The sequence below is a fragment of the Salvia splendens genome, chromosome 3, assembly GCF_004379255.2.
Source record: "Salvia splendens isolate huo1 chromosome 3, SspV2, whole genome shotgun sequence".
NCBI lineage: Eukaryota > Viridiplantae > Streptophyta > Magnoliopsida > Lamiales > Lamiaceae > Salvia > Salvia splendens.
The window spans coordinates 3,116,008-3,126,886 of NC_056034.1; the positions used below are offsets into that span (position 1 = coordinate 3,116,008).

The following is a 10,879-nucleotide window of genomic DNA, read 5'->3' on the forward strand; positions in this document are numbered from 1 at the left end:
CGCAAAATTATACTACTACTACTTGAATAATTTGGAGAATATAAATGATTAATTGCATGAAATCATTTTTTAATTGATATACAATGAATTGTTAGTGCATCGACATTAAAACGAGCATTAACGACATGTGGTGAGTTGGGGTGCTTCGGCTATGCATATTTATTAGTTACATAATTATATGTTTCAAGACATGCTATAATGGAATGGAAAAGAAAAGGAGAATGAAATTAAGGTAATAATAAAATGGGGGATAGAAATTGAATGATAATTCCAGGAATGATGATTATAAATGAAATAATTAATGATTCATAAGAAAGAGTAGTATCAAATAATTATTGAATGAAATGAAAATAAGGCTAATTATTTTCCATTAATTCTTGTTGAATTATTTGTGGACTAATTAGTTTTGGACTGATATATTTAATTATGTTGGGTTGATCCAATTATAATTAAATGTGAGGCCCAATTACATGCCCAGCCCATTACCCCGAAGTCTCACCTGATGGCCGCCACGTGTCCCTCTCACTCGGATCACAAACCACAACCGTTGGATCAGTGGTTGTGTTTGTTGTGTGAGTTAGTAGAGGAGCCGTCTCCTCATCACTCATTCATTCTATTCCAATCTCTCTCTCTCTTACTCTCTGAGTTTTCTCTCTGCCTTCTCTCTTCTCTCTCACTCTTCATCCATCGCGGTTACCGTCGGTCATCTCCTCCGATCTTCTGGTTTCTCCGATATCTCTGTGTTTTAGCTAAATCTATCGGTGAAGATCTTGAGTTAGGTTACTCTCTCGGTTTTCTTTAGAGATTGGGTGTTAGATCGAACCTAGGGTTCGCGATCTGACTGTGTAAAGTGATTGGAGTGTGAGAACTTGTGAAGTCCTTGTAAGATCAGTGAGATTTGTGTTCGTGTGAGAGTTGGTGACTGTTATGGCGGTAGTCAGTGAGACTAGGGTTTCTGACTCCGGTGTTTGACGGTTTCTCTCACCTTGTGACTTGTGGTTGAAGCGTGTGGGGAGGTTCTTGGCCTGGTGTAGTCGCTGTTGCGACCTGAGCCACATCTCTGCTTTATTCTTCCTTAGTTGCTTAGCTCTGTTGTGTTCTTGATCCGATAGGATCAATTCCTTGTAGTACTAATGGTGCTACTCAGTGCGCAAGTATACAAGTAGGATGAAGCTTGGTGGTCTGACCAGTGGGTAACTGACCTGTAGCTAGGGTTTCCTATTTTGTATTGCTGTACTTAGATTTCTTGTAATCTTGGTTGTACCTTTGTATCTTGGCTTGTATCTCTGAAATTAGCCATCTCAGAACAATATCAATAAAAGAGGTCTCAGTAATTAGTGAATCCCAAATGGTCTGATCCATACAATTCTGCATTCCATCGTACCAAGCATCTCCTTTGTATTGGAGTGAGGTTCCGATCTATTTCGCAAACCTTGGATCAGAAGTTATGCATGTAATATATCAGAGTTGAGATTCGCACACCACCTAAAAGGATTAATAATTCGTTTAAGAATTAAAGTGAGAGAAGTAACATTGTTGGTAACAAAAGATTAAGTATATACTACTTCGGAAACACATTTTAAAAGTTCAAAATTAATCACCTAAATTTTGTTCCACCAACTATATGGATCTAGAACTCCATCTACATTATATATGTGTTCAATGGTTCTGTACAAGATTAATCATCTCATATTATAATTAATGCGTTTTATGTCTGGAATTGTTAGTTCAAGACATAGGTTAAATCACATTCAAGAAAACGAATTTTAGCATCTCCAGCTCATGACATGATTATTTATATCTATTTTCATTTGATTTTTGCCTCAATACATGTAAATCAAAGCATAACTTAGCTGGTTTGTATTGGTTTTATGTTGATATACAATGAATGGCACATCACATTATCAGTTTTTAAGCTCATATGCATGCTGCTGATGAACTACTAATTTTTTTTTGTAGTAAGTTGGAGACTATATCACAAGTATTAAATCGATTATTAAAGCTATGACTTTTTAATTTTAAATTTGTTTTAATAAGTAAACAAGGAAGCACCACATATCTATAGTGATGATTAATTGCATAAAGCCATGCACTCATATTTAATTTTCTGTTTCGCGTGAAGTTATGAAGTTGTATGCAAATGCAATGAACCGCGGATTGTATAAAAATCACTTCCCCAAATCATAGCATTAAATCTATCAGTTTTGTATTGAGATTTCTCAGTTTCTATTAGCAATAATGAATTCCCTCACCTAATATCTATACCCCCAAAATTGATTTTAGTGGGCATACACTTAGATAACAATGAATGGAGGAAATAAATTTTAGTGCAAATTGCAATTATTTTGTCTAGTTAGCTAATAGTAGTACTTAGTAATTAAATTTCACATGAAGAAATAAATACTCAGGAAGAAATTTATGATATTCCATCCTTAAATCAATTAGTGATATATAGAGATAATAGTAACTCAATGTAGTAATTTATGTTTTTTGAATATTTATTATATTTATTTTTTTTCATTTGCCAACAAACATGTGTTACCATGCATCCATCGAGCATCCCGACCTGTTGTAGACTAAGGTGGTGTTCGGTTTCCAAGATAAAATAATACCAAGATACAATCTAGGATTGAGTTGTGAGATTATTTTAGTTATATGGGATTAGCTATGACTAATTATCCCATGATTATCCATCTAGGATTGAGTTGTGGGGTTGAATCTAATGAACCAAACACACTATAAATTGATCCCAGATACAATCTTGCAAACCGAACACACTATAAATTTATGGAGTATTTTTTATGATTAAACGATTTATTTAAATATTTGTGTTATTGATATCCTCTCTTTGTCAACCTGTTGTAAGTAATAGTCAATTATCTGTATTTTATGGTGGCGTTCGGTTGTCATGACTATATCATGAGACTATCCATCTAGGATTGAGTTGTTGGATTATTTTAGTTGGAGGGGGAGGCCATAACTAATTATTATGAGACTATCCATCTAGGATTAAGTTGAAGGGTTCAATCTTATAAACCAAACATGATACATATTTAATCATGAGATTTAATCTTGCCAACCGAACAATGGATTATTGTGTCAAAGCCATCATCAATAATAATAATAATAATTGGCTCCTTATGATCTCAAACTCGATATTTAAAATTCTAATTTCCCTACTGACTTTTTTGTACCTATGACCCTGCATAATTAAGCACACTAGATGAAACAATCAGAGAGCAAAAATATATACTGTATTTAGCAAAATCAAAATTATAAGAAACATGTAGAAAGTTTACTGTCAAAATCAAAATGAAACTCTAGAAGTAACTAGATCTAATTAGTTCATGTCATCGTTGTCTAATTACAAGAAATATGTAGAAAATTTTTTGGCGGACCACTAACATACATACTTTACATGATAATCACAAATTCCATTTCAAATTTGTTTCCACTGCAACTTACATTTTGCATTGATAATAACAGCTTTTGGATATTTTTTGATAACAAAGCCAAATTTGCAACCATCAATCCGTATTTACATGCAATTTTGAGTCACCTTTGATCTTTTATTCGAGGGGAAAGTTTTGAGGCCAAATTAGCAAGTGAGGTATATCAAAATTAGCTAAACATAATAAAATTGTAACGCCTCATATTAAGCAAATAAAATTATAAGTAGCTTTTTCTTGTAATTAAATTGGTTTGCATGGAAAGATTGAATGTAGAGTCTCATCTTATCCATGTTCTTGTAATTAAATTGGTTTGCATGGCATCTATAGTCAACCCCATGGAACTAATACTACTCGATCTATTAATGTAACATTATAAATAAACACACTCATATTATATAGTAATAGTAACATAGTCAACGCCAATAGAAGGTATGCTTAATAATGTGAGATGAGTATATATATAAAAAAAGTCTCAATAATATCAGATACCTTGAATTTAAGATTATATGCACAAGAGATGACTCATACTATCTTCATCTATAATTACGTTGGTTCTCAATTAATTATCATCTTATCTTCCTTCAATAATTATTTCCATTTACAATTCCCCAATATAAAAATTTGCTTTGTGGCCCATACAAAAAGTTCATGGTTTAATACAACCGAATTTCCAAGTTCTGTTTTGTCTTTTTCTTCATGATAAAAAAAATTAAGATTGCATTTCTATTGCAGGATTCAGTTTTAGAGAAAAATTTACCATATCAAATACTTCAAATATATGAATTTGAACGAGACTAGAGGCAATAAAAAATGTAGTTATTCAATTGAAAGTAATGGAAAATATTCCATGTGTACAACTCTTGAAACAATAAAACTGAAAGAGAAAATAGAGCCACGTCATCCTCGGTATAGAAAGTGCCCAAATTTCTAAAATCTCTTTGGGCGTTTCGAGAAGGGCTGATTATCTATGCTACATTGGTATACACTTTTGTTTACATGAATAAATTTGTGTATAAAAGAAGCAAAAAATTCAATTTTTTTTTGGGTTTAAAAAAAGAAAGAATTTAATTAACTCAAAATGTCGAAATGCATCTTCTGTGAGTAGGAACCTTTTGCTTTTTGTGCTTCAAATCATCCTTCCAAATTTTGGCAATATCTTGTGAAACTCTGACTGCATCAGCAGATGCCCCAGCCAGCCCTCTCCTTGTGAATCCAACTGCATAAATCCCACCTTCACCCTTCCAACCATTTGGAAATGGATTCTTAGGAAATCCATTTTTCCCAAACATCTCACTCTCCTGAAAAAATTATCATAAATAATTTAGCATTTAATTCTCAAAACATAAACATATAAAATCAAATTCCTGATCCTAATTTCTCACCTGTAGCCAATAAGGCACATTGCTGCGGTAACCAGTGGCTAGGATTACAGAGTCGATCATCTTTTTCTCTCCGGTAACGAGCTCGACTCCGGCCTTAGAGAAGCTCGTGATCCCGGGGACCACTTCGATTTCCCGGGATCTGATCTTCTCTAACGCCCCCACGTCGAGGACCGGAGTCTTCCCGTACTTGTTTTTCAGCTCCAACGGCCCTGTCGAGGGCCGTTTCAGCCCGTACTTCTCCATGTTTCCGAGCACCATCCACGCCAGAAACAGCACCGCCTTATCCACAATCCACAACGGCAGCCATCTCATCAGCAGCATCGCTAGCTCGAACGTTGATTTTCCCATTATTTCTCTCAGAAGAACATGAACCTGAAAATATAATCATTTCCATAAAAAAATTAGCGATTGAAAAAAATTAGTTACGCGAAAAAAAAATTTATTCAGATTTGGAAGTTTTCTCACCGCGTTACGAACGGCCATAGCTGGCTTGGCGTGGTGATCGCAGAGATCGAGGGATACTTCCATGCCGGAGTTTCCACAGCCGACGACGAGGACTCTCTGGCCCTTGAATTTGTCGCCGGATTTGTAATCGCAGGCGTGGATGACCTCGCCGCCGAACTCGTCAAGCCGCGGGATGTCGGGGATGACGCGCTCGGCGTTCTCGCCGGTGGCCACGACGAGCCACTGGCAGATGTACTCGACCTCGCCGCCGATTCCGGCGGTTCTGACGCGCCAGAGGCGGCAGGCTTCGTCGTACTTGGCGGTCTCGACTGACTCGTTGAAGTGCGGCTTGATGTCGAAGTGGCTGGCGTAGGACTCCATGTATTCGACGAATTGCCGCTTGTTTGGGTAGCGGGGGTAGTGGTCGGGGAAGGGGAAGTCCGGGAGCTGGCAGAACTGCTTGGGGAGGTGGAGCTTGAGGCGGTCGTAGGTGTGCTTTTGCCATAGGGAAGCAATGCAGTCGGACCGTTCCACGATCACGAACGGTACGCCTTGCTTTTTGAGGCCGGCCGCCACGGCCAGGCCTGAAGGGCCGGCCCCTACTATTACTGGGCCATTCACCCACACGCACCGCCGGGAGAGTGTGTTACTACTATCTGAGAAGTTAAACATTTTTCGTGCCGTGTTTGGGTCGTGTTTGAGAATGCTGTAGGAGTTTTTGATGGTTATAAAGGGTTTTTGATGGTTATTGTTTGAGTGAGGGATGAGGAGTTGTTTTTGTGTGTTTTTGTTGATGGAAAATCTTGTTGATTGTGATGATGAGAAATAGGGGGGAGGAAGGGGGTTTAAATAGAGAGATGTGTCCAAGGCTCAAGAGAGTTGCATGTGATAGTTAGGCCATCCACAACGCTGTCTCTATACCGTCTCTTAAACCGTCTCTTAACTACTATTTGAGCACTATTTGAGGGCCCCACTGTCCTTTTTTCCTCCATCTCTTAACTAAGAGACGGAACCTGCAACGCTCCGTCTCTTAACCGTCTCTATACCGTCTCTTAATTACTATTCATTCAATTTAATTTATAATTTTTTTTAAAACCCAATTCAATTTAAACAAACACACTTTATTAAAATTAAAACAATATTACAACTTAACATTAAAAAAAACGAAGACATAATTAAAATTCTAAAAAAATAAAAATGACATAATTTAATCTTCTCCGCCAAAGTTTTCCCAAATGTGCTCAATTAGATCCTCTTGGAGTTGGGTGTGGGCGCTAGAGTCGCGTGTCCTTGCCCGAATAGCCAACCGTTCTTGTATAGATGGATGCGCTCCACTTCGCGGCGGACTACTTGCGGTTGAGCTTCCGGGGGATTCGGGGTCGAACCAATTTCCGGCATCGGGTCCTTCGTCTCGGACAATCATGTTATCGCAGAAGTAGTCGCGTACTAACCGTGCGGCGGCTTCCTCCCGGTTCCGATTGATGTACTTCCGGGAGCGTCGTGGGGGTGGTGCGGCTTCCTCCGCCTCTCGTCGTCGATCTTCTTCGAGTGATTGTTCCATTAATTGGCGCATTTGCTCAAAAGGATCCATTTGTTTGAGTTGATTGAAGATGGAAATTGGAGTGATAGAGAGGATTTGAGAGGAATAGATGTGTGTTTGTGTTTGAAATGAGTATGGAATAGAATTATTTATAGAGTAAAAAAATTAAAAATTTAAAAAATGAAAATAAATATTTAACGGTAATATTACTGTTTGAAAAAAAAAAAATTTATTAAAAATCGATTTTTTTTTTAAAAAAATGAATTATTGCGTCATCAGTGACGACGCCCACTCGCGGGCCAGCGAGTGGGCGTCACGCACGCATGGGGACGTGCCACGTGTCTCGGGCGCGTGGCGAGACAGCTCGTCTCGTGTCTCTCCGAGACGAGCTACGCGACGAGACGGTCGCGAGCTGGAGACGAGATGGCCGCTGCAATGCGTCTCGCGGGGGTCTCGTCTCTCCGAGACGAGACGCGAGCCCGGCGCGAGACGCGTTGTGGATGGTCTTAATGACTTGGGGGAAGTGGGGCCCATTTTTTTCAAATCATAATTAAGCCTAAATTTCTTTATCGTTGCAGCAAGATCTGCCACTCCGTTGCCAACTGCGCTACGCCCATGCGGGCACCAAAATTTCTTTATCGATTATTCTAATCATCGGATTGATTGTTCTTAAATTTAAGGTCTTACTTGATTATGGTGTAGCTAAAGAAATACTCCCTCCGTCTCGCTTTAGAAGTCCCGGTTGATCAATTTCGGGCGTCCCGCTTTAGGAGTCTCAGTTGAGATAAACTAATAAAAAATGCCTACAAAGTAAATAAAAAAAATGTTAAAAGTAGATCCCAACATCCACTATAACATTTATTTATTACACATTCAATTAAAAGTGACTCCCAACATCCATTACAATATTTATTTATTACATACTCAAACATTTTCTTAAATTATGTGTCCAACTCAATCGGGACTCCTAAAGCGGAATGGAGTATCAAATTGGGGTTGGTCCCTTTCGGGTCTTAAATATTTGAGGTTGCCTTTTCATATTATGGCTTTTGGAATCATAGTAAATGTAGGTGTGAGATGAGCGAAGGAATTTTCCACCTTCCACTTAATATAGTTTATGTTCATAAAGTAATGGTGTGAATGAATATATATTTATGTATGAAATAACTTTTTGAAGAATAATAGGTATCGATTAACTTGACTAACATATTGAATTGTTTCCTTTTTGAAGAACAACTTTTTTCTTACTACGAAGCATAAAGGAAAGAGAAGAATTGTGAAAGTGCAATATGATAATAATTTATATGCATCTGATTACGCGGATCATATGATCTATCATCACTAATAACTAAAATAAAAAAAATTTCAACCAATACCGTAAATTATAAAGAAGAAACGACCGACTAATATTTTTTAATTAATCAGTACCTACGCAAAAAAAAAAAAAAAAAATGAAATCAAATTTAAAAATCTTTGTTTTGTAATCATAATTATTAAACGGAGTTTGTTAAGAGCATCCGCAATGGCGGATGTCCCGGCGGACGTCAGACCGGCGTGCCGGGTGTCCGCGCGGGACGTCTGCCATTGTGTCGGGAGAGGCGGACGCGGACGTACCCGGCGGATGTGAGGTATTCGTGGCCGTCCGGCGACGTCTGTTGTGACTTCCGCCATTGAGGTGCCAAGGCGGACGTCCCAATTTTTGATTTTTTTAAACTCTATATATTCGGCACGTTGAACTTCATTCCATTCGCACCACTTGTTTTAACGAGTTTCTCTCTCTCTACTTTCATTTCTTTTGAAAATAAATGGAGCACGACAGTGATTCTCCCGCCAGCGAGTCACAAACACAGACTTTTCCCGTTAGAGGTGGGGGAAACGCCGACGGAACTGCAGGGATGTCCGAGATGATGCCCGGAATGGCACCGATGATGCCCCAACCCCAAATAGCGGGGATGATGCCCGAGTGCTACAATATGTACCATTGGATGGGTGGGATGGGTGGTATGGTGCCCCAGATGCTCGGGGTGAGTGGAGGGATGACGGGGATAGAGCCCGGGATGAGGAGGGCCATCAACTGATTTGCCGACATCTACCAAAACAACCTCCACACTGCAACCAGCGGCATGCCCATGGAGGATGTGAAGACTTTGTACATGCAGTAGTACCCCGACAAGTCGAAGAAGTTCGGCGTCTTCAATTATTGGGAGGTCTATCTTGAAGTGCAGAATTCCACCAAGTTTTGTGCGGGTGTTAACGCTGACTGGCCGAAGCGGACGAAGCTCAACTCCTCCTGCGAGTACAACATCAGTGCCGGTTCCCACGATCTCCCCGTCGCCGCCGCAGAGATCCCGACCCCTCAATCGTCTTCCCGTCGCCCGTTTGGTCAAAAGTCTGCGATGCGGATGGCTAGGGGAAGCGCCAGCAGGTCTCAAGAGGTCCAATTGGCAGCTCCTACCCAGCTCAATCCCGAGCTCGCCCATCTCGCTCGTAAGCAGCAGCAGCAAAGCCTGCTAGACACCATGGAAAAGTGGCAGGCAGCGATTGACACCTTATACAAATTGATGCTGAAGGATGTCACCGACGATATAAGGCACGATTTGGGGATGCCACCCCTGCCCAGGAGTGACGTCGGGACTGGCCACGAGGACGACGAGGAGTGAGACGGGGGCCGCGTTTGTCGAAGCTTTGGGTTGTATTTTTTTTAACTATGTATTTTTAAAAAAATAATTATGTATGTTTTTTACTATTTAAATAAAATCGTTGCATTTTCCCCGTATTCGTGTCGAAATTTTAATTCCGTAAATTGCATATTTGTGAATTTTTATTATTGTGGATGTCTGCTATTGTGCAAAATGAAAAAAAAGGCGATAGTAGTAAGAACATCTCCAATGGCGGCGAGCGGACATGCTAGCCGAACCATTGGAACCGGCGAGCGCCATTTCGGTGAAAAAATCGGCGACCCGGCGATGATTTTCGGGCGCTGGCCGGTCGGCTGGCCGCCATTGCAGGCTCCCGATCGGTGAGCGATCGGCCAGCTCAAAATTTTTTAAATTTTTCGAAACACTATATATACGCGATTTGCACGTCATTTTCATTCGCACCACTTGTTTTAACGAGTTTTCTCTCCATCTTAATTTCTATACAAGAGCAACAACGTGAAATGAGTTATGCGGGTGGTAGTAGTGGTGGTAGTGGTGGTGATGCTAAGGAGTACGAACGACAAATGAACGAAGAGTTGGAGGCCTATACGTCCCGCGAGATAAACCGGTCGATACAAAGGGCCTTGCAGCCGGCGGTACCTCGACCTCCACCCGTTGTCCACCGACGAGCAGTGATTGATCGGGATCACGTAGCTGCACATCAGCGGCTATATGAAGACTACTTTGCGGAGGAGCCGCGCTTTGGGGTGCCTCTTTTCAGGCGGCGTTTTAGGATGCGTATGACAGTGTTTATGCGTATCGTTGATGCTTTGGAGCGTCGATATTTGTGTTTCCGGTTCAGTCCAACGTGTTTGTGGCATGTCGACTACATTGCTGATATAATGTACGCATGTATTATTCTGCACAACATGATTGTCGAAGATGAAGGTGTACAACTGACTAGTTAGGCCAATGACGATGCTAATGAAGCCGGCCCAAGCCACGGCGTGGCCGCCCCCAACGTACGAAGGGGGGTACCTCACGATGAAGTCGGCCGCCTCAAGGCACATGCCGACATGCGCCAAGTGGATGCTCATATTCGACTCCAAAAGGATTTAATTGAAGAGTTGTGGGCGCAGAGGAGTGCACGTCGTTAGATTTTTTTAATTCATGTAATTTTTTTAATTAATGTACTTTTTTATTTAAATATTATTAATGAATTTTCCCGTATCTGTGTCGTAAATTTAATTCTGTATTTTGTGTGATTGTTAATTATTTGTTTTTTATAATTTTGTTTATTGTGGCTAGCTTATTGCTAGCCTATTGCTTGTTCAGTTGCTTGTCCTGATAATGTGACATGAGGAGTTTGTGGCTAGCCTATGGCTGAACTATTACCATTGGAAATGCTCTAAATACCCGCCA

The 10,879-nt window shown here is 40.2% G+C and overlaps 1 protein-coding gene across 1 annotated transcript; it reads right to left on the reverse strand.

Annotated features, from left to right (window-relative positions):
* Positions 1–4,525: 4,525 nt before the first annotated feature.
* On the reverse strand, positions 4,526–5,950 carry LOC121794384 (probable indole-3-pyruvate monooxygenase YUCCA9). Its single transcript, XM_042192523.1, has 3 exons — positions 5,300–5,950; positions 4,835–5,206; positions 4,526–4,750 (listed from the first exon to the last, which is right to left on the reverse strand). The coding sequence occupies exons 1-3, from the start codon at positions 5,948–5,950 to the stop codon at positions 4,526–4,528; spliced, it is 1,248 nt and encodes a 415-aa protein (XP_042048457.1).
* Positions 5,951–10,879: the final 4,929 nt, after the last annotated feature.